General features: G+C 39.3%; 1 protein-coding gene and 1 long non-coding RNA gene across 8 annotated transcripts in view; one reads left to right on the top strand and one right to left on the bottom strand.

Annotated features, from left to right (window-relative positions):
* Rad51b (RAD51 paralog B) overlaps window positions 1-27,842 on the top strand; it is a 573,606-nt gene that overhangs the window by 402,100 nt on the left and 143,664 nt on the right. For all 5 annotated transcript variants that reach the window (XR_009228352.1, XM_058584544.1, XM_046461479.2 and 2 more), the window contains exon 8: window positions 18,449-18,545. Coding sequence is in view for 4 of the 5 variants with exons in the window: in XM_058584544.1 (XP_058440527.1) it covers window positions 18,449-18,545 (97 nt within the window). In the remaining variant the exon portion in view is untranslated. The remainder of the gene's footprint in view (window positions 1-18,448; window positions 18,546-27,842) is intronic.
* Window positions 6,628-15,071, bottom strand: LOC124104503 (uncharacterized). Of its 3 annotated transcripts, XR_006855449.2 has the most exons (5): window positions 14,881-15,071; window positions 12,339-12,463; window positions 11,159-11,223; window positions 8,865-8,975; window positions 6,628-7,204 (listed from the first exon to the last, which is right to left on the bottom strand). It is a non-coding gene; the product is annotated as an uncharacterized LOC124104503 (long non-coding RNA). The 3 variants fall into 3 exon arrangements; XR_009228354.1 differs by having other exon boundaries at window positions 7,975-8,975; window positions 11,159-12,463; XR_009228353.1 differs by lacking the exon at window positions 14,881-15,071 and having other exon boundaries at window positions 7,975-8,975; window positions 12,339-12,564.

Here is a 27,842-nt window from a genome sequence, read left to right as displayed (position 1 = left end):
GACCTTAGCTTTTTAACTGTTTTTGCTTGTATGGTGTTTCCACATAAAGGATCAGAGGATTTCTTTTTAAAGATTTCTGGTGAGGAGATACAAACTGACTGGATATGTACATGCCTGCCACCTTCAGCTCTGTCAAACCTATATTCATATTTCTCCTTTTCACCAAGCTTCTTATGCCCACTTGCTTAGATTTCAACATGTTCCCGTGCCTCATGCTAAACATTGCTTACTCTCATTAGTTTCCCATAGCATTTATTCCTTTTCAGCATACTATGTCATTTATCATTATTGTGTTTATTGTCACCTCCCACTGCTTGAATATATACTCCCCATAGGGATTTTTTTTTCTATTTTATTTATCTTGTACCCTAGGTGCCTAGATTGATACCTGGTGCATAGTAGCCTTTGGTAAATGTTTACTGAATGAACGAACTGATGGCCTAGCAAAAAGAGAGGTCATATAATGTTGTGGTGAAGACCTTGCGCTTTGGAGTGAAATGATTCTGGATTTGAATCCCAGCTTTGCCACTGATCAGTGTGTCTACAGAAAGCAATTTGACTTCTCTGAGACTCAATTTTCTTATCTATAAAATGGGAATTATAGTACTGACTTTGAGGGTATGTTGTGAAGATCAGAAAAGATATAGAGTCAAAACCATAGCTTTGTATTTCAATAGGTCTGGGTTCTGAACATTAGCTTCAAGTTCTGGCTCTCTTCATTACTTGCATAACTTTTATAAACTCTCTGAGCTCACCCTTTTCACTTGTAAAATGGATGTAATACTATGTACTGCCTCACAGGACAGTGGTCAGGACAAAAGGAAGTAATCCTGGTTCAGTTCTTAGCAGACTGTCCAACTCACAGTAAAGGATTAAGGATAACTATATGATGTTGAAAGGTGTTTAGTTTCAATTTCGGGAACAGTAATTACTCAATAAATTTGAAAAACAACAGAACTCTTAGAATCTCCTAAATTTGTCACTTTCTTTTCATTTTCCCTTCTCCTATGGGAAAAAGACAAATGTCTGAGATTATCTTTGTGAGACATTTATTTCAGCTTGAAAATGGGACAGTGGAAAGTTTCTATATGCCATGGTCCTTTCTTTATCTTCTGTTATGCTTTTATAGATTGTTTTTGAATTTTTGGATTCCATTTCTGCAGAGGCTTCTCTCTACCAGGTGAACATGAGTTGGATTTATATAATCTGGATATTTAGTCAGCCGGTTTGAAGCTAATGGGATTGACTACAGCAGCTATGATTTGAAGAGATTATAATGTCTCCAGAGTTCATTGGCTTTCACTCCTTTTGTAAACTTGAAAAAGATGAGCAATGACTCTTCTTATTTCTGGTCCTTATTTGTTGTGTGAGTCTCAGCAAGACCCTTCAGCATTGCTGAAAACCAGCCCCTCTAACTGGACTTCCCAGGTATGAAAGCAATGCCATCTTTGCCTCTCTGTCCTTTATATTTAATTTTTTTTCTTTTGTTTTTTGGATAACAAACATCTTCCCCACATCATTCTGATATATGTATTATTTTAAAATTTTAATGTAAATTTTATTCTTCATCAAAATAAAGCATGTATATTGTTTCATAAATCTAATGACAATATAATTCTTAAACTGACAGACAACAGTTCCTGCCCTAGTTTTCCCTGTCTTTTCTATTCTTCTGCTAGTTATCTACCCATTCCTAACTGATGTGCTTGAATTGGTATTCTTAATTTTTCTGTTTTAGACATTGTCTTATGTCTTTTATGGAAGATGACCATTGAGCACTTATACTGTTTTCTCCTTTGGTTTCACTCTTCTTCTTTCTAGTATGGGTATTTTAACATTTAGTTAAAATCATATTTAGCATTTATATCATTGTGACAGTATAAGTGTTCATGACAGAACTACAAAATGTATCATAATTATATCTCCCCACCCTTTCTTCCTGGTTTGTATTTTTAAATTTCTCCCTGTAATATCTCTGAATTTTATAAGGGCATTTGAAACTGTAATTGCCAGGCCTTTACCACACCTAACAAAATTAGCCAACAATGTCTTAATTTCATTGATTACCCAGCCCATATTCAGTTTTCTTGATTGTCTCAAAAAATTACCTTTCACAGTTAATTACTTGAATAAGGAACTAATTAAGGTCCATAAATTGCAGTTGTTTGTTATATGCCCTTTGTTTTATTCCCCAACACTTTCTCATCCTCCCTTTATTTGTAACATTGATGTTTTTGGAGAAATTAGATATAGAATGACTTATACTTTAGATTTGGTTGATGGCTTCCTTACCTTTTCCTTTAACTTGTTCTTCTGTAACTCATATTTTCCACAAACTAATGGTTATAGCTAGAGGCTTGATTAGGATTTAGTCTTTTTTTGTTTTTTAAGACAAAAATACTCCATAGGTGGTGCTGTGTACTTCCTATTTCATAATGTCACAAGGCAATAATGTATAATTGTACCACCTTGAATGGTGATTGAATTGATCAGTGGGCTCAGATGCTGGCAGTCTGATCTTTTATGACCAAGTTCTCTGTCAACTTTTCACCTCAAGTTTTTTTGTTTGTTTGTTTTGCAGTACTAGGTATTGAACCCAGGGTTTTACCTTTAAGCTCTGCCACTGAGCATATATTCCCAGCCCTTATTTATTTTTGTTTTGAAACAGGGTCTTGCTAACTTGCTCAAACTAGCCTGAAACTTGTGATCCTTCTGTCTCAGCTTGCTAAGTAGCTGGATTACAGGCATGTGCCACCACACCTAGCACATCACATGGTTTTTAGCATCCATTAATGATTATGTTCTAGATCTGTTATTTTATGGGGCTCATATTCTGTCTTTTCATTGTGCAGTGCTGATTACCCATTTTAACTTCAAAGGGTCATCTTATTTTGTTCATTTCCAAAATCTGTGTTAGCATCAAGGGGTTTCTGTGTAACCCTATGTACTACCTAATAACTAATAACTGACCATATTTACATGAAAGGAACATAGTTGTAGTGATTAAAATTTTTATTTGAATCTCCAGTTGAATTTTATTTTTGACTTTGAAAATAGAAACAGAAAAGTAGAAAACTTGTCAGTCATGTTGAAGAATAACTGGCTAAAATATGTGTGTGTATGTGTGTGTGTGTGTGTGTGTATTAGTAGAACAAACAAAGAGACCCTGCTTTGCTTATGGTGTCTACTTTCTCAAGGGCAGGGAAATTCTGGCCTGATAGGGTTGCTTCTTCCTGTGAGGGAATTGGAGGGAGGTACCAGAATGGTCCCTGATGACATACATGGTCGTTTGAGGACATTTTGGTTGTTTTTTTTGTTTTAGTTTTTAACTCCCCTAGTTTTCTAAGAAGTCTTTCATAATGATTTTTCCTAAACTGTATTGCATCTGAATTAGGGCTTTTCCTTTCTTCTGTGATGGGGCTTGATACCCTTTGATGTGTTTTAGCAGAATTTAGCTTCTAAATACAGTTTGAAACCTAGCTTTCTGTGTCTGTGTGTGCACATGTGCGCACACACAACACCCTTAAATCTCTCAGCTGAAGTTTCTTGTTTTTCTATCCCCCCCCCCCTCTTTTAACTGCAAGAACCTGTCCCATATGAATTAGATCAGTGGCAGGAGGAGACTCTGAAGGCATCTTGTCTTGTCTGTAAGGTTGGTACTCAGAGACATGAGAGTCTGGTGAAGAGGGGAAGTCTCTCAGCTGATAGCCTGCTTTTCAAAGAGCTCCTTTTAGAGTCAGATGAATTCTTATAAATGCCTGTGATTGGCCACTTTACTTCCAGTATTCCAGAGGTCAGGGACCTCCTCTGAAATACTCCACAGATCCAAATGTTACTTTTCCTTTTTAACAGAAAAATATTACTTTGTTTTAACAATAATTAGTATTTAATAAATGTTTTACTAATATTTTTAAATTTAATACTTAAATAAATTACTTGTAATTTTGTTTTTGTCTTATATTCAGCTTATATTTCGACTATTCTTTGAATGTCTATAGGCCAATCTGTCAGTCATATGTAAAGCCAAACCTATTTCAGGAGAGGGAAGAAAAGAATAGGTAGGAGAATTAATATGAGCCCAGAGAAAGAAGAACTGGATTCACCAACATTCCCCTCTTCAGAGTCACTGCTTTAGAGATATTGCATGTCAGTAGGGGCCTCTCTGGTGGAAAAAAAAAAAAAGACTCCTGCAAAACAAATTTAGGAATTAGTTCATCAGGAACAGGGAAGGGAAGAAAAGACTATGTACAATTCTGAATAGTGGTGGAGGGTACATAGATGAAGTCTTGGGCTCTTAGAGCTCTTCCAGGTAGTGCTGGCTGGGAAGGGAAGTCTGGCAGGGGTTCCACTTCACCTGCAATGGAAGGGATGGGCACATAAAGCCCATGGGGTACTCTGGACAGAGAGACTATAATGGGGATTAGGAAGGGAAACCCTAAATATAAACTTTACTTGTTAACCTCCTTATAGTCTTGTTCTGAACTTGCCTAGTACCAGATATGGCTTTCCCTCTCTTCTTGCTTCTACCCTTCTCCCTCAGAAACTCCTTGGCTGAGTTAATGAAGGAGACCACTTCTAATAAACCTTAACCAATGACCCTCGGATTATCAACAGAGGACCACCCTCAGTGAGAGTGTATATTCTAATGGCATTGATAGTTAAAACCTGTGTAGAGAGAAGAGGGAAGCCAAGATGTGGTTTCACTAGATATCACATAGCTCACCCTCATTTTAGAAAGACATGAGACCAGTGTTCTCACAGCAGTTTTTCCTTTACCATCAGTCATTTGTTTCTGGAAAGTATGTTTCTCTTCCAGATCAAGGAGTATAAATATCATGGGATATGGCATTGGATATGGGTCTTGGTTCATTTATATGCTGTAAACTTCAGGAAAATCACTTTTTCTCTCCAATGTGGGAAAAGATGTAATATTTACCATATCATTGTCAATAAGGAGATTCAGATGAGATTTAATATTCACTCACATGTGTATTATATATTTAAATATAGTACCTTTATTGTTCTAAAGCAACAAAGAATTTTCCCTATGACCAAATTATTTCAAAGACTACAACTTACAGGTAAGAGTCAGAACCACATGTGTTCTAATGGCTCTTCTGCTTCCCATGTGAACATTTCCCTACTCAGCACCTTGATTTTTCCTCCTATGAAATAGGCAAGAATAGTAGTTATCCTGGAGAAGAAACTTATCTGGAGAAAAAAAAATATGCACAGTAGACATAGGGTGAGTGACTACTATTATGCAATTTCCAAAACTACCTATTTCTTTTCTTGTTTTTATTTTTATTTATATATGACAGTGGAATGCATTACAATTCTTATTACACATATAGAGCACAATTTTTTTTTTTATATCTCTGGTTGTATACAAAGTATATTCACACCAATTCGTGTCTTCATGCCTGTACTTTGGATAATAATGATCATCACATTCCACCATCATTTCTACCCCCATGCCCTCTCTGTTTCATTTCTTTCAGAGGAATTTATATTGTCACAATAGTTTATTTTTGGTGCCATGCTTGAACATGGGATATGTAGTTGAAAGAAATGATTTGGTTGTCACATGATGTTGCTGCTTGCAACATGATTTTATCCCTAAAGTGGAGGAATAATGTTACCTACCTCACAAGGTTGTAATGAGGTTTTTGTTTATTCTTTTTTTGAACCAAGGGGCACTTTACCACTGAGCTACATTCCCATCCCTTTTAATTTATTATTTTGAAACAGGATCTAAGTTGCTGAGGCTGGTCTCAAACTTGAGATCCTCCTGGCTTAGCCTCCCAAGTCACTGGGATTACAGATGTGTACCACCATGCCCAGTTTATTTATTTACTCTTTGCAGTTTGGGGGCTTGAACCTAGGGTCTCACACAAGCCAGGCAAGCACTATGCCACTGAGCTACATACATGCTCCCCCCGCCACCCCCGCTGCTCCTTAAAGGGGATATTTAGATAGGATATTGAGCATGTTGTTTGGCACCTGAAGGTGCTCAGTGAATGTTAGTTTTCTTCCCCTAGCCTCTTCATTCATCCTCATCAAGTAACATTTATCAGAAATTCTAAGTAAGGCATGGCAGTGGATGCTTTAACTCTGAATGAAGGGGTGCTAAGGGAATGTCAGGTTGGGGTAGAGTGCTACAGAAGCCAGTATTGTTTGTTTGTTTTGTAGTAATCAATAATGGCTTCTCCTTTTCTAACCCTGGGCTCTGGCCTGCTGAGTCACTGTTCCAGCCCGAAGCCCCTGATCTTTGCCTATGTCTATGGAATACAGCAAAACCCACAAGAAACCAGCACTAATAAATGGCAAATCATTTGAGGGATTTTTGTTTGCATTCCTGTGCTTGCTCTCCTGGGGAGATAGGAAACCTTTAATAAGACTTTTCCGAAATAATGCTCCATGCAAAATGGGGATTTTTTTTTTCCCCTCTGTGTTCTTCTAACAAATGGCCATTTCATGAGGTTTCTTTTCATTTTTTTCTTCTTCTTTCCTGCTTCTCAGTACATTCCACAAAGAGCTTATTCCTCTGCTGGTTACTGATTGATGGTTCTACTCTATGTGCCCTCTAATTTTGCAATAAACCAACAAGAAGTTAAGACCACAAACTTAAAAGAGAATTGACTTATTTATTTGACTGGATTCACTGGAGCAACAGCCATATTTAGTCATTTCAGTGTGGTCCTAGGGAGGGCAGGAGGAGTCCACGAGCAGGAAAAGAGTTTGCCTGTCCTCCCTGTTTCAAAGCAGCTGGGCATCTGTTCTCAGCAGTGATCCCTTTCTAGACCTTGATGGAAACAGGAAGTCCACAAGACTTGCTCATAGTTCCAGGATTCTGGGTTCCATAGGACTTTAGCTGCATACAAATGGACAGTCACTACCCTACAGGTTCTGGTCCCTTTTTTTTTTTTCAAGAGGATCATGTGTACCTTAAAGGATTACAGAAGCAGTCATAACCTTCCACTATCACCAGTTCTTTCACGCCTGGACTCTTGGCTAGATGACTTCAAAGACCAATGACAAACGTCTCTTCCTACTTGCTCAGTCCCAGCTATGTCTTTATCTTAAGGATGAGATACTCCACAGGATCAGAGAGAGGCATACTTCATGTGTTGATTTTCAAACATGCTAAGAATCAATCAGTTTTTTTTCTTATTTAGCACTGCCATTGTGCATAGTAACCAGTCTGAAAAATACAAATGTCATTTCAAGTAGAAATGAGAACAAACATAAATGGTTCAAGTGGATCCTAAATTAACGAAAGTTCTTTAAAAACATACATACTATTACTATTTATACTTAAAGATTGTTCCATATTCAGTGCTGCTCTCTATAGGTTGAAGCAAAGCTAGAAAGACAAATGCCCAAATGTAATTTGTCCCAACTGTGAACTCCTATTACAGATCCCAGCGTTGTTTGTGGCTCTACCACATTTAACCAGCTAACTGCCTATTCTTATATGGCAACTTTTCTTTGGAAACTCTCATCATCACATTTTAGCAGAAGTGAAAATATTAGCAGAGTGGTTAGTGGCCAAGCCAGGAATAGAATCCAGGAATCTGTGTCCTTTCCTTTGCCATATCTACCAGAGCATGGTTCCTCCCCAGCCTGTGAACTCAATGTTTCCATCTCTACCAACCAGAATTCACAGTACATTCCACAAAGCAGTTGACTGGTTTCTTCTTGGTACTGAAAATTTGTTTTATTCTTAAACATTTTTTACATTTTCCCATTAAATGTCATTTTGCATTAAACAACATGGGTCTTGGTAAATTTAATATGAGCAAATGCTTTACTCTGAGGATATTAATCAACAAATATACATGAGGCCATGAATTTGGGGGGCGGGGGTATCAGGGATTGAACTCTGGGGCACTCGATCACTGAGCCACATCCCCAGCCCTATTTTGCATTTTCTTTAAAGACAGGGTCTCACTGAGTTGGTTAGCACCTTACTTTTGCTGAGGGTGGCTTTGAACTCGAGATCCTCCTATCTCATCCTCCCAAGTCAAGGCCATGAATTTTGATGTTGAGAACCTTTTATGAGGTAAATCAGTATAGATTAGAAAGACAGACCTGGTCTGAATCTAGCTGTCCCACATGCTTACTGTTTGATCTCAGAAAACTACTCAACTTCTTTGAACCTGTCTCCTCATCTTTAAAACTAGGGTAGTAATGTTTATCTCACTGAGTTATGAGGATGACATGTGTGAAGCACTTGGTACAGGGTCTGATTCATAGGAAGTGCTCAATCAATGCTGGTTTCCCTTCTCTTTTCTCCTCTAGAATGGGGTCAGGGTTTCAGAAAAACATAAAATCTCATGATGTTTACACTGTAGGTAGAGAGCGAAGAATAACGCACATCACACAATCAGAGAAAAATACTTGAAGTAGATTACTTGATATTAGGAAATGAAGGACTTGTTGGGGCTAGGAAAATTCCATGATGGGGTGGAATTTGAACTGACTCCTGAAAGATGGAAACTTAAGAGGGAAGGGGGATAGTCCAGACTGGAACATTTGGGATGGGGATGAGAATCAGAGGAAGTGAACCATGAAAAATACAGCAGTTAGAATGAGAATGTCAGAAGAAAGGTAATACTTGTTAGGTACTTACTAGGCATCAGACACTGTCTTAATTACTTTATGTGCCAACTCATTCCCCCTCACAATGGGCATGTTTGCTATCTTAAATGGACAGTTGAAACTGAGGCATGGAGAGATTAAGTACTGTACCTGAGCAGGTGTAGAATAGGTGTTCTGTAGCTATTAGGTGATGGATCTGAGATGGGAACCTAGAACTCGTAACACAACTGCTACTTCAGTTAGCTCCCAATTTCCCTTACCTGCTAGTGAGGACAGCTAAGACCCTTCTGTGAATAAACTCTTTAAATATAAAGTACCATGATGTCATTATTCCTGTTAATGATGTCAGATGAGAGGTAACAAATAGTCACCTGAAAAGGAGGGAGAGAAAAGTTCAGGATAGCACCTAGTGAATATGTATGTACTATATGTGCCTCACCATTCCCTCTAGCAACTCTGAGACCTCACACAGCCTCACATTTCCTCTTGGGCAGTGCTCCAAGTGGCCATGTCCAAGCCACTGGAATGGGTATCAGAGACTAAAATTGTATTTGTCACCTGGCATTGAGGCTCAATTGAGTTGTACCCATGGTCAGGACACCCATTTTAATGGGCCTGTAGCATGTGATTTGTAGTTGGCCTGTTGGTGACCATGATGGAAGATCTCCATCCATTGCAAGGACCTCACTATGAAAGGAAGTCTGCCCCTACTCACCAGGTAAATATTTGGCCATTTAATGTATTTGTTCTGGACCTATGCTTATTGTGTCTCTTCTATGTTGACTCTGTTTCACTGTAAGTTATTATTGTTTGTATTGATGTCATTTATTTAAATATGGACACAGCATTATTTCAACTCCTCCCCCCCTTTAAAAATAACACTTATACAACATTCCTTTCTTGAGGACATCAAATAAGTAATTTTTGCCTAAGAGTATATTTGTTGAGGCTGCTGACTTGGGAATTTGTTCCTAGGCAGACCTTTTGGCCTCCTTTTGAACAGGTACTGAATGACCTTTGTTCCTACTTTATACCCCAGAGTCACTGTAGAGATAGAATTGATTGTACCTGTCCAGTCAGTAAGTTTGGAGAGCCCTTGGTGGCCAGGATGCTATTCATGCTGGTGGCATAGAGATACAAAGAGGCAGACTAATATGGGCTCACCCCCCACAGGAGTTTTCTTAGAGGCTGTGTGAGACCAGAGGCTCCTCTGAGCTCTGGCTCCTGTCTGTTATAAGCCACTGTAAGTGTAGCTGGGACTGGTGGAGATCAGAGCTGGTGTTTATCAATGTGGACTCCCCCAAAAGCTGTATTTTCAGACCCTCAGTGAGCAAGTGACTCAACAGAACTATTTTCTGGGTCTCAAATGAGTCTAAGAAGGGGAAATTGGTTAATACCAGTCGTCTGTGATGGCCTGATCACAAAGCAGTGTCTTTCTAATCCTTCTTACAAATCAAAGGGAGGGGAATCCCCAGAGCCCAGGCGTACACGTGAATAGAAAGCACCACCAAGTAAAAAAAAAAAAAAAAAAAAAACCTCCTAAAAAGGTCAGCAGAAACTCAGGGGGCTGTTGGAAATTCACCTCCCCTACCTTTCTGTAGGGCTCAGTGGGCAGGGGTGAGGGAGTGGGTGAAGACAACCAAACAAACTTCGGGCAAAAGCAAGCTGGCCACAAAAAATGCACAGTGCAGCTGGTAGGAAAGTTTCTTCCACGTCCGTGTGAACCTCAGAGTCATCTGACAATGTCTTGTTCTTTTTCATGCCCTGGCTGGCCAAAGGCTGTCTTGGCCCCATGCTAACTGCAAAGTTGCACACAGTTGGCAAATGCCCCATTGGAAGCCACTGTAGCTGCCCTGTCGCAGTTCACCAACTGTGCGTGTTATTTCCTGCAGCCGGCCCAAGACCACTGAAGCGATGAGGCCACAGGGTTGGGCTGACAGCGGAAATAGCTCACTGCTTGTGGCCTCCTCCCAACTGTCGGCCCCTCTGAGTCTCAGAACTAACACGTGCTAACCTCAGCCCACTGTGGCCGGGGAAACAGCACACCAACAGTGGAACCAGAACCCTCCATGCCCATGGCTACTATACCACAGCCATTGGCCCGGGTTTCCCCCTTGAATGCGCACCCAGGAGAAGTAGGCCAAAGAGAAAGCCTCCCTATTGTGCTGCACAGTTACTTGCCCTAGCGATGCGTTCATGTTGACCATATGGCAGAAATAGCCCTACTTCAGTGCATTCCCTGGGAAATCAGTGGTCAGGAGAGGTGGCTGCCATGGAGTGGAAGGAGTACTGTTACTAGTCCCTTTGTGACTGGGTGAGTGTGTGTGTAGAACTTTGATCCTTTTCCCTTCCTCCAGCTACATTGCCTCAAACCAAGCCACCCTATTCTTCAGGGACTCTCCTAGGCAGTGCACCTCTCTAGCTTTACCTGTGGCTGTCAGAGTGATAACTACAGAAGAGGTTTCTCCTCCATTAACAAGGAGAGGCATGAATTTTATTCAGATTGAAAAAATTCTCACCATAAACACATATTATGTTAGGGTGTCTTCCTTACCCTTTTCCCCTCCTCTTTGCCTCAGCCGCTGCCAGTCCGTTCTGGGTAGGATGGTTTTCTTAAGGCTGGAGATGGTGAGAGTCAATAACAATGGTGGAATTTTGAGTACAACACTAGTACTAATGTGAGTGAAAATAGGAAACTTTTTTTTGTAGCCTGTTATATTAACAATTAATACATTAATTTCCTTTTCATCTCCTTCAGACTGAACAGAACTGCACAGCAGGTTACCGTCAGAACCAGAAATAAAAGATAGGCTGCCCAACACCCATACCTGTGTTTTCCTAAAGCCGAATTGAAGTTTGTTCTTTTTATTACAAATATTTCTAAAGGAAAATCTCCACAGCCTTTTAGATTTTCCCAGAAAACAATTGTGCAGTCACTCAAAATGGAAATAGCAGGCTGGAATACTTAAACCTTATCAGTTCTTTTTTCTAAAACTGACAACGATATTCTGTAATCAGAAACAGAAAAAAAAATTATTTTCATCATGAAATAACTCATAATTTTCCAGAGCTCAGCAAAACTAAGCCAGAGAATAGTAAAACCAGATTTGTTTTTATCTTGCTCGAATTCCAGAATATTTGGTCTGACTTTTCCTCACAACAAATACTGAATGTCTTTTTCCAGAGCTCAAGTGGGCAGGAAGGGAGTGGGCCTGGGAGGGGCTGAGTCTGGGAGTGTAGCCCTCAAGCCTTCTTGGGGGGCCTTTTCTTCTCTTCCCCTTGGCCTCTCACCCAACCTGCTTTCCTTCTTCACTCCCTCCAATCCCCCTCACTGTGGCTCTCCAGTAGCAGACGGGTTGGGTGGACACCGTCATGGTTGGAAAGCAAGAGGTGAGCATGGTGAAAACCACTCCAGGGTCTTTCTCTCAAGACTCGGCGATGAAAGGATTCAATGAACCTGAACAGTTTCTCACAGGAAAGTTCCGGCCTCTGTCTCCTTAAAAGCAAAGCATTCAGCAACCCATAACTGAGCCAGGATTAAAACTCAGAATATCTGACTTACCCAAGTCTGCTGTTTAGATAGAGAAGCTAGGTCACTGTCATATCTGGCAATTAGCATCACTTTAGAAACCAAAAGTAACATTTTTAGAACAGTGCCTGAAACCCATAGAGCATTTTTAGTATTAAAATAAAGAAAGATTAAATGTGCCTTCAGAATTGATAAAAGGCAGTACCTCATCATTTTGAAAGCACTAGGCTGAGCCCCAGTCGGATGGTGAGTAGAGTCAGCACCCACATTCTCTTCTCATTGCTCTTTCTGGATAAGCTGACCTGCTTATCCAGTGGGCTGCCAGTTTACCTGGGAGTGGAAGTTTCAAGATAATCATTGCACATAGCCCTGCTGGCCCAGTTAAAGTGATTTTTTAAAGTTCTCTATTATGTTAGATTGTGGCCTTTTTTTTTTTTTTTTTTTTTGAGGGGGGGAGGGCAGGGAGTAGGCAGGAGGAGGAAGTAGATGTTCTTATGGGCACAGAAATGCCCCTGAGCTGTCTCAGGTTGCCCCATGGTTCTACTCACCAGCCAGCCCCTTGAATTCGGTTGCAAAGACATGAGTTTCACAAAGAGCTTTTGTTTCCAAGCTTCCTGTGACCTCAGAAATGACAAACTACATGCACTGAGGCCATTGAAGACCACCAGGAAGTTTGAGAAAATTTCTGTAGACTCATTCCATACCTGAATTCATAGGAGTGGAAGCTATTTACCTACTTGGCTTATGGTTGTTTCTTAGCATCCCAAAGTTGGGCTTATTATGACTTAACATTTTGACAATCTTGTAGTGTATTTTGGACATAGGTTCATAATTTTATAGATTGAATTCTCTAGGCCAAGACCTCAACATCTAGAGAAGGTACCTGTTAGTGGGTCTGTACTGAGAACTCTTCTCTCCCCACCCTTAGGAAGGAGAGTTAAGCAGGAGGCCTGCAGCCCCTTTTCTTATCCGAGCTATTGATTTCAGGCAGGTGACTAGTTCGAATCAGTGAAGGTGATCTGTCCCCCAGAAAGCTAAACAATGGTGTTTGTCATATTCACGGGTCCTTAAAAGAATCTGACTTGTAAATATTTAGTTATTGTTCCAATGACCATGAATATTTCTGCTGACCAAACAGGACCAGATATCACATTCCAATCTATTCTATGCCTGATCAACCATAAACTCCCTCTTCTCTGTCACCTTAAAGTCAAGTAAAAGGAACTTCTTCCATCAAAGGCTATGCTTTAGGCTTGGCAATTCCTCACTCTGTTCTCTCCAAGGCAGTCTAATTTTCTCTTCTGTCCAACATACTAAATGGCTACTCATGGAATCCCCATCACCCCTTCAATGTAGGGTGGATCAGACTAGATGCATACAGTTGCCTATTAAGGCCAAATGTATTCTGAGCAGTAAGCAGTAAGCTCAAGCACTGTGTGGGTATCACCTAGATATAGTCTTGTTACAGCATAACTGAAGAAAGATGGGTCAACTGAAGGCAGACAGTCTGTACCAGACACATATACTAGTGGAAAGTCAGCCTGAATTGTCCAGTCCTGACTCTTAAGGCTGATGACCAGCTCATTCTACTCAAAGTTTTGTTGTCTTAAAGCTGCCTTTTTAGTCCCTGGTGAAAATGACTTTCATTTTTTGTTTGTTTGTGTGTTAGTTGGTTTTTCATGCTCAGGACCCTCTGCCTTCTGACCAAAACCACCTTGATTTCCCAGCAATCTGCCTTATCAGTTTACTTCAGCTTTAACTGGTTCTTGTCTTTCCATCTGTTTTCTCTACCTTACAAGTTCTTCCAAGACCTATTGCGTTGTTTATGAATCTGTGCCCTGAATTGCATTTTTTAAAAAGAGATTTTAACTGTTTCCTTAAATTGAGGAATAAGCATTGTACAACAGCGCACAGAAGGACTGAATAAGATGCATTTAGAGAAGGTAGGAAATGCCAAGGGAAATGTGGAACCCAGGGACGTGCTCTTTGAAGGCAGAAATCTTCTCCCATTTTGCCTTGGGAGGGACTCGAGGTCTATATGTCCTTATATGAAAGGCCATTTCATATACAAATGTATCTCATTAAGCATCTGAAACCTGAGAAGGCAGTGTGAGGAAGACTTGGGAATAAGTTGTCTCTCCATTAAAAGCTGAGTTGAAATCTATACAATTTATAAGCCTTCTTATTCTCCCCAGTAAAGTGGATGGTATTCTTCCTGGCAAGTAAACTTTAAGCTAGATTCTGTCTCCTATTATACAGATATACTGTATAATCCTAGTTTCAGATTATACAGTATATCGTTCCCTTTGTCCATCTATTCTACTCTGTCTTTGGGTTTACAGTTGATGGTAATGAGGTTATGTTATGTTTTTAATTAGCCATTCTTTTCAGGGAATAGCAGATGCACTGTCAAAGTTTTGTTGCTTTTGAGGATATAAGCAGCAAATATTTGTTCTTTGTCAACTGTGAGCTATATGTTGTACAAAGATTTTTATTCTTAAGCTTTTTTTTTTTTTTTACTGATAATAAAAACATAAAAGTAGTACATTTTAATGAGGTACCATATAATGTTGAGAATCAGGCTTCTGAACAACCAAGACACAAATCAGCAAAGGATAACTAATGACAACAATGGGGATGACAACAAGCCACGCACTATGCCAAGGACTGTAAACACATTATCCAGTTTAATCCTCAAAACTCTGTGAGTTAAGTGTTATCACACCCTCAGAGGTCATGAAACTTACCTGGTGTCACTCAGTTAGGAAGCGGTAGAGTCCAGCATCTCCACACAGGTCTGTCTGATTTCAAAGCCCTTGTCCCAGCCACTGCAAACTGCTTTTGCACAAGTTTAGCAATAGAAGCCCTGATCTTTCCAATGGAACAAAGAAAGCATAGGAAAGCCCCTCTGAGGTGTCAGAACTCATTTTCAGAAACCAGATAGTGCTGAGACTCTGTTTATAACTTGTAATCTTATTTTATAAGTTATTTTAAGAGCATAGTTTTCATGTCTCTAGAATGCCTCAGAGGAAAACACATCTGTAGGCTTCTGCCCAAGTCGTGATTATTTGTAATCAATGCTTTTGGAAATGTTTCCATTCTATCATTTTGCTGAACACAGATTCAGAAAACCACACAATTCAGTAAGATGATGTGATTAGCAAACCCCTGAGGTCTGATGCCATATATTCCTTCAGTGATTTGGCTTTAAGACTCATAATAAAAAGGGAGAAGATGATTAACAGAACCAATTATTAGCTCTTATTAGCAGTTTTTTTTTTTTTTTTTGCTACGGGAGAGTAAAAATGTTTTCTTTTCTTCTACTCTTCCATTGCAAGTGGAAATGAGGGAAGTTTTCTTTCTTTCATTTTCAAAGGTGCTAGGGATAAACCCTTGATTCATGCTAGGCAAGTGCTCTGTCACTGAGCTTTCCCCCATCCCCCAGCCCAGTGGGTATTTTTGAAATCAGCTATAGTTTGTTTTAGGTTCCACAGGGCATCATGTCATTAGTTCTATACCACAAAACAATCATCTTAGTATAAGTTTCCATTATAGGACCAAAATTGTGAAAAAGTGATCTAAATATTCTAATCAATGCCTTATCACTTAATTTATAAATTTCTATGGAAGACATGTAGTACCTTTACCTCTTAATGTCCTCCATGTGTATGATAACATGCTTTACTTTGCATAGTAAGTACCATACTCAGTAATTGCTTTTCTTACACTGTTACCAAACTGGAGTTCCTAGTCATTCTTATCAAGCCATCATTGAGAAGAATACCATAAAATTAAACCTTACATATTTAGAAACTCTCAGAAGTTTCTCTCTTTCTCTCTCTCTCTCTTTCTTTCTTTTTTTTTTAATTAGAACAGACAGATACATTATTTTGTTTCTTGGTAAATAAAGCACATAGTATTTTCAGAGCAGTGCCAGAATCTTACTGGTCTTGCTTTAACTAATTACTTTTTTTTTTCCTACTGTGGGCTTTTTAAAAATATTTTTTAGTTGTCCTTGGACCTTTATATTATTTATTTGTTTGTTTGTTTATATGCAGTGCCTCACATATGCTAGGCAAGTGCTCTACCACTGAGATACAACCCCAGTCCTCCTGCTGTGGTTTTTACACAGATTCTTTGCAATTAAATAAAACTTAGAGCCATCTGTGGCGGTGTACACCTATAATTCTAGGAGGCTGAGACAGGAGGATTACAAATTCAAAACCAACCTCAGCGACTTAGGGAGGCCCTAAGGACTTAGCAAGACCCTGTCTCAAAATAAAACATAAAAAAAGGACTGGAGATGTTGCTCAGTGGTTAAGCAACATGGGTTTTATCCCTGGTACTAAATGAGTAAATAAATAAATAAATGCTTAGAAGGACCCAAACTGGTAGAAATGAGGGCTGGGATGTAGCTCAGTGGTGGAGTGTTTGCTTAGCATGTGTGAGGTGCTGTGTTCAATCTCCAGCACTGAAAAAAAAATGGTAAAAATGATCAGGTACCAAAGTATTTCCTGATATAGGAAATTGTGATTTAGTGTTCTATTGCTAGACCCAGTTATCTGAAGCATGTGGCATGTACTAATTTATTAGGCCAGATGTCATCATTTTGCAGTAAATAACAAGAGTTTCTATTTATTTGAAATTTACTAAGTACCAGACACTGTGTCAAGCACCTTATGTTGATTATCTCTCTTCTCATAACAGTTCTATAAGATTTATATTCTTTTATCTGCTCAAATGGAGGAACTCACAGGTTTTGTAACTTTCCCAAGGTCCTCAGTATCGGAGTCAGAATTTGAACCCAGTTTTGTTGAATTCCAAAGCCCATACCCTTGTTATAAAGAGAGATGAACACAATTCCTTATTCATCCTCTTGAATATGAATAGTTGTTTCTTAAAAGATCAGGCTGTTTGAACATTTCCAGGCATCTTAACTGAAGACATATTTCTTCTGTGATTCTTACTAGTTTAGATGAAAGATAGCTGTCCAAAAGAATACAAGAGGTGAGATGAGCAAACACAAAGTGGAATCCCATAGTACCTGATCAGCTCTGCAGAGTAACTGGAGACTCATGAGTCTCCTTGACACATGAAGACCTCAGAGTTTGTCTCTGCTAATAGACATTTCTTAACCTTACCTTGCCATCTTGTTCTTCTCTCAACCCTCAGTTAAACTGCCATTGGTATAGAACGTATAATGTGTCACGGGTAAACTCACAGTGACAGAGGTGTGGCAGAAAAGCTGGATAATAAAGACTGGAGATGATTTCCATTTCTGTTCTCATCAGGGTGGCCACAAAACCATAGCTGATCCCCAGGATAGACCAAGACAATCTGACTGGATACATATTCCAAAATTGTGCACTAGATGCCAAATGACCTTGTCAGGGGAGACATTTCCTCCAAATGACCAAGATGTTCACAGTTCTACTGATGATGGGAATCCCCAATCCTTTTCAAATAATTGTGGCATTCAGCAGGTTACTATTTTCTAGGAAAGAATGTGCATTTTATTCTTCCTTTAAATTTCTAAACAATGATGTAGATTTTATAAGGGGGGATTTTTAAGGAAAGAAAGTTGGGTTTTGATTGTTTGTTTGTTTGTTTTGGAAAGAAAGTTTCTTGACTGTACTGAATATAAAAATACTGTGTGGCAATGGACCATGTAGTTAGGTAGTTTCAGAATCCTTTCCAAGAATTGTAAATGTTATGACTTTATTTTGTAGGATCATGTTAACTTTTTTTAAATTGCATAGTGAGGACTTTGGACTTCTTTCATTACAATTCAACTAATTTAAAAGAGGACAATTATTCCTCTAGAATTGAGTCTTATTCCTGTTTCACAAATTTGGAACTAAAATTGACTTTTGAGATAACAAGGAAGAAACCACAGGCATCGAGATTTTTAATTATTTTTATTTGGCACCAACAATATATTAGGTTGTGGACATAATTTTTTAAATTAAATGTTGATAAAATGTGTGCATGTACATCTTAATTCTGGTTATTCTGGTTTTTTTTTAGCTAACATAACACTTCTTGGTCCCAATTTTCTCATCATTTAGAAATAATTAATTAGCCATTTAAGGTCTGAAAAAAGTAACCCTCTTTTTCTCAGATTTCTGGGTTTTGAATGACCTGTAGGCCCTGCCTGAAGATAAAGTTGGTGAAAGTTAGAGCTGGGGGTTTCCTACATAGGTACTTATCAGTCTTCTCCTAAACTACAGTCTGCCTTTGGATAGCTCTAATAATTAATTTGGTCTTCTCTGTTTCTTCTCCCTTCCCCCCTCCCTTCTCCCTGTCTGTTCACAGGTTATCTTGACGAATCAAATTACAACCCATCTGAGCAAAGCCCTTGCTTCTCAGGCAGACCTGGTGTCTCCGGCTGATGATTTGTCCCTGTCTGAAGGTAAGGTATCTGTCCTGGAGAGGCTGAAACTTGACACTGACAAACATCCCACAGCCTCCCTGCCTCCTGTTGAGAGTTTAGAGACATGGCTAATGGGTGCTGGCCAGTGAAGCCAGCTGAAGCCTGGCGATTTAGGTTTAGCCACATTTCTAGGTATCTGATTGTTTGTATTTGGAGTCTCTGCCCCCACCTCTGTAGTGAGCTCCTTTTTTCACTTGAGTGAATCATCTTCACAGGTATCCATCATCTCCATCTGGAGGCTGATGGTTCTTCTGTGGATTGTCTCAGATCCTTAGGAGGTCTGGCAAACTGATAAATGATTTTGATTCTGAGACCCACACTCAAAGGTCCACTTTACTAACGGCCCCATAGCAATTTAGCCTTTTGTTTGTCTTGAGTACTTTTGGCCTGGCTAAAAGTATAGAGCAGTTTCTTATGCCATACATGTAGGATTCCTGATTAACTTTACAGGAAGCTTAAGAAAAATCTCTACAGTGGTAAACCTGAAAAATTTTCTGCTAGCAAAGGTCAGTCTGGCTATATATTTGATGGGAATGAGCTTTAAGTAGCTAGAGGAATTACATCAGCAAGCCAGATAGTAGTTTCTAGTTTTATTGAATGTTCTTACTTGACATTTCTGACTTCTAGTCAAAGTTGAATTTCAGGCACAATGTTGTAGGCCTGGGTAGATGTGCAGAGCTCTTATGGGTCCTTCTTCCCTTTCCACTTTCTGAGAATTTTTCATAATGGACTACAGGGGACTTTTAGGCCTAGCAAGGTTCCTGACTGCCCAGGTGGTCTTCTGTGGATGGGCCTTGGTTTATGATCTCAGAAACTGCAAGAACATCATTCCTGCTTCTTGCTGATGTCTTTCATGGTGAAAACTAATAGCATATTTATAAAATATAAATTTATAAAAGCTATAAAATGCTTTCTACTTTTAGTAATACATTATCATTCTCTTGCCATCTGGGCTGAAAATCTGAATCATCCAGAATTCTTCCTCCCTCAAATACTTTTCATCATCCTCTTTAGCTTTTCTATCCAAAAATATCTTTCCTCCCTTTTAAAAATAATTTATGTTGTGAACAACTGGCTTATTAAACTCATGATTGGATTATTTTTTAATCCAAAAGAGTTTGCCAATTCCAGTCTCTACCATTTTCATTCTGCTGCTACCAAATTAAACTTCCCCAATCTGATATCTTTCTACCATGTCTTTCTCCTACTTAGAAAGCCAGGAATTGTCTTTTCTGAGAATGGACAAAATAAGTAAGTAAATTTAAAATTATTCAGGGATTTGGGATTTGTTGTAATCATCAGGATAGAAGTATTTATACCACGAGAGTCAATAAATACAAAAACTCCTATGTTTTCTCTTCTGAGTGGACCAGTTTCCAGAGCACCACTAGATGAAATTAATGCTTCTTAGCCTTTAGTGTCTGTCCTTTCCTTCTTGTTCAGCCCCAGTTCCCACCAATTCCTTATGGGGCACTCCTGTGCTCCTGGTGCTGATTTTTAGCTGACCCTTCCCACAAAGGTTCCACACCTTTGCAGAGATCACTCTCCCTATCTAGAGTAGCATTTCCCTATTTCCCTTATTCACTTCTCTCGTTTCTTCTCTTCCCAAATTCATTCCTTCAAGGCTTCAAGACTGCCTCTTGCAGAGTCTTCTTGCTTGTACAGCTGGTCTCACTGCTTTCTTCTTCTCTGCTTCTCTCTCTACTTGTTCAGCTGTATGAGGATAAGGCCTAGAAAAATGACTTTAACTTTTCATGCTTTTCTGACCAAACTGGCAGATTTTTAAGGAAAAAGACTGTGTCATGTTCTTTTTGTATGTGTGTGATGTCCCAATTCCTAGCAAAGTTCTAGGCATACTGAAAGCAGTAAATAGATGCTCAGTGAATATCATAGTAAATACTTTGAAAGAACCATGAGAATCACATAAAACACCTGAGAATGGCATTAAAATTTATTATGATTACACACACACACACACACACACACACACTTGTGCACACTTGTTCCATTCTGAAGAGACCTGAAGAGAGTGTCTTGCTTCCTCATTTGAAAATCAGTTATAGCACTTTTCTTTATCTTGGCTTCCTGGTTTATCTTGTGAAAAGAAGAGGAGCAAAACAGACAAAAGAAATGGCTTTGTACTTGAGTGTGACTGCTATAAGAAGATGATGAAGTATTACTAGCAGAGGGAGAATTACCAGCACATCCTTAGGCAACATGCCCTTATGAAATCCAAGGGAGAAAGGAAACAATTGGGTTTTGTTGTTGTTGTTTGTTTTTAGCTCTTGTTCTTATATAGCTGAACAGATAAAGAGGATATAGAAATATTTTTTCTAGGATCTATAATGAAGCTACTTGCTAGTGAATTAAAATGAACAAATTTCTTACAACATTTATATCTACTTAACTATTGCACTAGTTAAGTTCATATATATATATATATATATATATATATATATATATATGTACATATATATAGAGAGATGTGTATTTATATGACATATATCTATCATATAAAATATAAATTGCTTTGTTTTTTTCAAGCATTTATTGTATCCGCTTAGCATTTGTGTTAAGTGACCTGATCTCAGGCATGTTTTTAAATCACTTTGGGCCACAGGTTGGATGAATAAGTGATTGCTCAAGTCTTTTCCTCCTGTAACATTATCAGATAGTGAGGTGAGTCTGCAGATCAAGAGTATCTACCCATGAATGGGGTATAGTTCTGATTTAGAGAGTACTATAATAGATTTCAGCTGCAGAGCAGAGGATCTGCTTAAGCAGTACACCCTTGAAAACAGTTGTAGGGTGAGAACAAGCGGCAAGAGCAGTAAAAGGATCTGAGTTGACCTAAGGAGAGTACCCAGCGGGAGCTGATTCAGGGAATGAAGTTCCTTCTGCTCTGACGCAGAGGAGGGAATACAAGTGACCTGGTCCAACTGAGAGATCCTTCTACCCCAGCAGATCCTGTGCTATTAATATCTGCCAGCTGCAGGACCAGAGCATCCCCCTGCTGAGATCAAAGGAGCCCCTATCTTAGCTGGAACAAGGTCATCTGCACAGGGCTGTAAAAGTGAACCCTGGCTGGCTACAGGGCCGTCTATGAGGGAGGAGAAGTCAGGAGATGGGGAGGTGCTCTCTCACGCTCCTTTAATCTCAGCTGACCAGCTGTTGCCCTCCCAGTGTTTGTAAAGTTGAAAGTTCTTTGTTTTTGTTTTGCTCCCCCACCCCACACCCTTATTAAAATTGTGACTGGGTTGTAGCTTGGATTAAGTAGACCCAGTATTCACTGCTTAAGTCTATGGTATGATTTCCTTCATTTAGGTTCAGTTCCACTGTTGAATTATCCAGCTCCCAGGTGGGAGAGCTACAGAAGGGAGAAGACCTCAAAGGCAAAGGACTTCCTCCATGTTTTTCCTGCCCCAGAGCTTGTGACTTGAGAAGAATTAAAGGGGCAAATTGAATTTTCCCTATTTAGTTAAAATAATTCTTCATTTATGCTGTATGCTTATAAGTTTGTAGCCTTTTATTTACAAACTTTCTCATTTATTTAGAATAATGGAACTTCTAGGACTAATGCAAACTGACCAAAGTCCCCCCATCCCAAGTGTGTTTCTCACACTAGTTTGCATACACTTCTGGTTGTTTATGTTGGAGAGAGGCAGAGAGAACAAGAGATAGACTGACAAGACCAGAAATTAGTATAGAGTAAGAAACAGACAGTAGTACATGAAGTTATAGATATGCCAAAAGTATCAATGCTAGAACTTCTGAAGATCCTGTTAATTTTATTTGTTTAAACTAGGACAATATCAGCCACAAGGTTATTCTTCCCACTCTATAAATCAGAGTTAAAATTTCATTCATGGGTGGATGCTCCTGATTTTCAGATCCACCTTATGAACTTATAATGTCAAAGCTGGCAAAAACTAGGAATGTTCTGTTCATCCAACTTATCATTTAACAGGAGAGATGGGGCCAAAATAAGGATTTGGGGTTTCATATTTTATATTGTTCTAGACCAGACACTGTTATTCAAACTATTTTCTCCTTCAGTTTTTGTTTTGTTGGCAGAAACTCCAGCATGGAGCTATTATGGTTATCATGGAGTTATTGGGTTATCATGGAGCTCAGTGACTGTAACTGTTTTGTTTTTTAGCCCTTGCCAGCTCTTTCTTGTGATCACAGAAAATACTAAGGACAGTCAAATCTCAGTCATAAGGAATCTCTCTCTGTTCCCTATAGTGGTCAGTAAAGAAAAGATCTAAAAGTCAAGCTGGCCTAAGAGGGCATATCCTATTCTGAAGTTGCCTGGGATTTGAGAACTGGCTGAGTCTCCATCTACCAGGCACAGTTAGTAAGATTGTAGCAAGTTACAATCTTGCACAGATTGTAGCTCTACTCAATCTAGACATTTAATTTTCTTCTGATGCTTTAGCAGAGTAGCAGTTACTTCAGTGTGGTGACATGGCCCACTTCAGGAGTTCCAGGTGGCTTCATAGGAAGGAAGACGTTATTAGGCTGCCATCCTGGCATTCCCAGCACCTGGCACGTTGGTATCTTCCTATCTGCATTAATAGGTTTTGACAGATTATAGTACATGAAAACTAAAAGTACATGGAAGGGTCAGGGAAAGAACACAAGAAAAAAGCAGTGCTTACTAGAACCAAAAGTGGTTTCTAGTTTTAGTGCTGGGAGCCTTTCTATTCTGGTTGGAGTCAGGAGTTGATGGACTGATTTCATGTGCAAGAGAAAGTATTTTGGGATTCAAATTCCCTAACAAACCATCCCTGCAAAAAGCTGGAGTCCATTTGAAAGATTATATGCAAGTGTGTGGCTTATGTCTCTTTTAAAATAAATTCAGCAAGCAAGCACAGCTCAGAATGGTTGGGGTGAATGGGGGACCTATGGTTGTGAAAGAAGCAGACTTCAAAGCATGGTATGAATTTCCAAGTTTTATTTCCACTCTTGCTTTCCAGCTGGATCTGCTCTGGATTTACTGCAGGATGTTTGAAAATGTGGCTCCCTGCTAATCTCAGACAGTTGCTATGATCAATGGTTTCTTTCATTTCCGATAAAAAACACTGGTGTTTCTGCTTAAATTGTGTGTACTTTCAGCTTTATTATTTTAGTTGTGATTTATTGTTCTGCATTACCCAAATTTGTAATCCATTAACCACAAACTAAGGGTGGGTTGGTCAAGTTAGAGGAACTCTCTCCACAGTTAGCTCCAAGGCTCTTCATGGCCCAATCTCACATTGAATGTTAATTGGTTTGTGTAGACCATGCATAAATAGATATGGGTGGAGCAGCTTTCAGTAGCCACCCCCCAGGAGTATAGTGCAGGTTGGCTATATTAGTGCTTTGAAATTATAAGGTGTCACAGTGTGACTGCAATCAATATTATTAGCATTAGCATTTCCTTAGTACTTTAAAATGTTTTAAAATGATGAATTTCTTAATCCACCTCAAGCAAATGAAGCATGAAGGAGAGAAGAGAATTGCTCAATTGCAGTGCAAGGTGGCCATGGCAGGAACAGAAGTCAAAGTGCTTCCCATGAAATCTTAGATTTGAACAGTGTTGCCTCTTAGGAGCAAGTTTTGGATAAAAGTATTTAAGTGTCCTGTTGTTCTTTCAATTTTTGATTCCAAAGCCACAGACATATGTCAGCACATAAGGCGTCACATGCTTCTGTTCACAAGGGCACACATGTTTATCCATGCTCCACTCTTCCTGGCATTCCAGGGAATCCACAACACTTGACTAGCCTTATATTACTTCCAACAGCTGATCAGATGCCGTGAAAAATCTAATTTATAGAAAAAGATTAAAGGCACCAAAAAATGTGTGGTGTTTAGCTAAAGAAAGTCTAAATACTATGTAGGGTAGGAGAGGCTAGAGTTGAGAGGAGATGGGCACAGTCTACAAATATCTGAAAAGCTATAAATCTCAAGAGTGAAACTTCTTAAGGATTTGCAGCAGGGAGGCCAGGGGGTAATATAACCATGACTGAGGGATCAAAAGGAGAAAGGGAACATTAAAGTCAACCACCAGGAAGCACTTCTTGGTCATGAGCTCTGTTTTGCTGGTGCTAGTTTGCTGAAGGAAGACACATTTGAAGAACAAGGTACATGACAATCAAGTTAGATGAGAGCCAGACAGTTTTCTCTGGGGAGCAGTCTTTGAAGTGGTTCATGTGAGGGCTGAGCACATGTTTTGGAAATATATCCCCCTTAGACTCAAACCTCTTTACCACCTAGGATTTACTAATTTCCCAGGTCTATACATGTTCTTGTTAAGGTCTCAGAAGAAGACCAAAGGAACCAGAATGCCAAAGTCAGCTTTGCCAGTTGCCTCAGCTACAGAAATGGTAGGGCTGAAGCCCAGAGAATGGGATGCCAAGAATTGGCATGATCATATGTGATGTTCATTAGGATTTGCCGGATGATCATAACAAGATCTGGCCAGGTAGTCTGGCCCAAGGGTGGTCCAGCTGAGCTGTGACCTTGGTTCTAATATCTATCCCTTCCAAAGCTGACTTTCCCAGATAAAGTAGGGCTGTTCCTCAGTCAAAGATATGGAGTGGTTGTGTTTTTCCACCAGAATCATTATTCTAGTTGTTCTCAAACTTTAGCATGCATCAGAATCACCAGAGGTCTTATTAATATACACATTTCTGGGCTCCTACTCCCAGATTTTTAGTTTATCTGGGTAAAAGCCAGAGAATTTATATTTCTAACAAACTCTCAGGGGTTGATGATACTGTTGGTCTAGGGACCACACTTTGAAACACTGCTTTATTCATTGAATCCCTATCTATGTTAGGCATCACAGATACCAAGACAAATGTGTCTCTACCTGTAATCTCAAGGAGATGACATTCTAAAAGGGGAGTAGATGTATAGAGTTCCTTTAGCACTTACCACAGTCATATGCCTCCTTGGGTCACCAGTGGTCTTTTCTATAGGCTTTGTCTCATGTCTGAGATACAGGAGTTACTAGAAGGATTTAGGTCTCTTCTGGTGGCAAGAAATAGAAATTCTCTCAAGATTACTTTTTAAAAGTTAGACCTATGGGGGGCTGAGGTTGTAAAACTCAGTGGTAGAGTGCTTGCCTAGCATGTGTGAGGCACTGGGTTCAATTCTTAACATTGCATATAAATAAATAGAGAAAAAGCTCCATCAACAACTAAAAATATATTTTTAAAAAATAATTGGCCTTATTAAAAAAAAGGTAGACCTAATAAGAGTAGCGAACATTTATGGACCATGTATTGTGTGCCTGGCATTATACATTTTCACAACAACCCTCTGAGGGCTGTATTCATCATGCCATTTAATATATGAAGAACCTTGAGGTTAGAAGATAAAATAGTAGCAGAGCCAGGATTCCAACCTATGGAGAGTGGCTCCAGAACTTACTCATTTAATCACTAGGCTCTTCTCTAAGGATACAACTGGGATTCTTTTAGCTATTTGTACAGCCAGATAAAATGGGAATTGGAAAGATTGAAACCTTGGTCATATATTTACATACACATTCTCTCTCTCTCTCCACCCCCTCCATCTCCCTCTCCCTCTCTCTTCCTCTTTCTATATACCTTGACACTTGCCCTTATGATCTGATTGGCCCCGTTTATCTGGTTATTCTGTCTGTTGGTTCATCCTTTCACCTAATCAGCCATAACTAAGAAAGTGGCCAGAATACCCTCTTCTTTTAGCATGGCCTATAAACAGGAGCATTTCCCCTTTATAGGAGCTTCTGTATGAAGAACAGATTCCTTTAGAATAGAGAACCCATGAGGTAAGCACCCCAACATAACATCTAATAGAATGGCTTTCTCCAGCCAAGCAGACATTAGTATAAATTTACTAAATGAGACTTTGTACCTCAGTTAATCTCATCCATGATGTCCATTCTCAGTATCCTCTTGGTTTTTGAGATCAAATTTTTGGTATTGGTTATGTATCATTGGTCCATGCCTTCAACCAGATTTACTGTGGGAAAAAATTTCAAAAACATTTTCTTTCTGATCCCAGATAATCACCTGGCTCCTCTTTATTCTAATTTCCATTATAGCCACAGAGTTTGTCTACACGAGGAAAGATGTTTCTTCCATTTATCCAGAATCTACTGTCTACACTCAACTATTATTATCTGATGAGACAGGAGGCCTACTTAAGATTAACTAGGTATAAATTACCTCATATTCAGAGTACTTTAGCACAAACTACATCCCATAGTCAGTCATTATCTATCAACTACTTAAGACAGGTAAGCCAGAGAAGCCAGGGTGGCATTTGAACAACTGAAATTCCTCCAGCAGAGAACTCCACACCTATAAGTTACATCCTTTCTGAATTTACAATAAGCTGGAGCAAAATTACTCTGTTCCTTCAGCTGAGGGTCTGAGTATATGTGTATGCACATGTGTTAGCAATGCACAGTGGTTGTGTGCACTGGGACAGTTCCTGTGTTTAATAGAAGACAATAGGTCTTTTTAGGTCATGCTGTTGATTTTTTAACCATTTCTCCCCCATATAATAGGCCCAGAAGAGCAGCTAAGAGAATCTATGTATCCTGGCAGTGTCGCCTCCAGCTACAGACAATAGAAGCTACCTAAATGGGCAGGGGATTAAGATGACAAAAACTGTTTCGTTTTAAAATATGATATATACATAAATGAGGAAGGAAAAGTATCAAAACAAATTAAGGAAATCTTGTCCCCAAGAGAGCTCTAGACCAGAAAGAGAAAAAGCCATCAGAACCCTCAAAATTGGAGCCCAAGAAACAGTGTCAGTGAACAAGTGACTGCCGGAGTCCAAGGACTAGGTCCACCAGCCGGGAGGAAATGCCTGGCCCCTTCAGGGATCAAACTGGACCTGAGGAAGGTGGCTTGCTATGTGACTGGATGATACTAAATTAGGGCAAACCAGCAAGAAAATCCTGTCTCAGAGTCATTGTAATGTTGGTTCCTTGAGGGTAGGACTTTTGTTTTTTGTTCACTGTTGGCTCTCCAGAGCCTAGACTTGTACCTGGCAATAATAATTACTCAATAAATTCATAATGCATGAATGAGGCACCAGTAGCTATGAGAGGATTATCTAAGCTTTAGAACTGTATTCACCTAAAGGGCATGAAATCACCACCATAGTTTTTGTCACCCATACATCTCTATGCTCCAAAATTCCTTCAAAATGTGGGCAGTTTTTTTTACTATCTATCCATATGTGATGAGTGACAATAGGCAGTGTGGGGAAAGTGTTAGCAATGAA

The sequence above is a fragment of the Marmota monax genome, unplaced genomic scaffold (genome assembly GCF_021218885.2).
Source record: "Marmota monax isolate L192 unplaced genomic scaffold, Marmota_monax_Labrador192_F-V1.1 WCK01_AAM20220418_F8-fsc00001, whole genome shotgun sequence".
Lineage (NCBI taxonomy): Eukaryota > Metazoa > Chordata > Mammalia > Rodentia > Sciuridae > Marmota > Marmota monax.
Note: the sequence above shows the minus strand (reverse complement) of the source record. Positions and strands in the feature narration are given on the sequence as shown.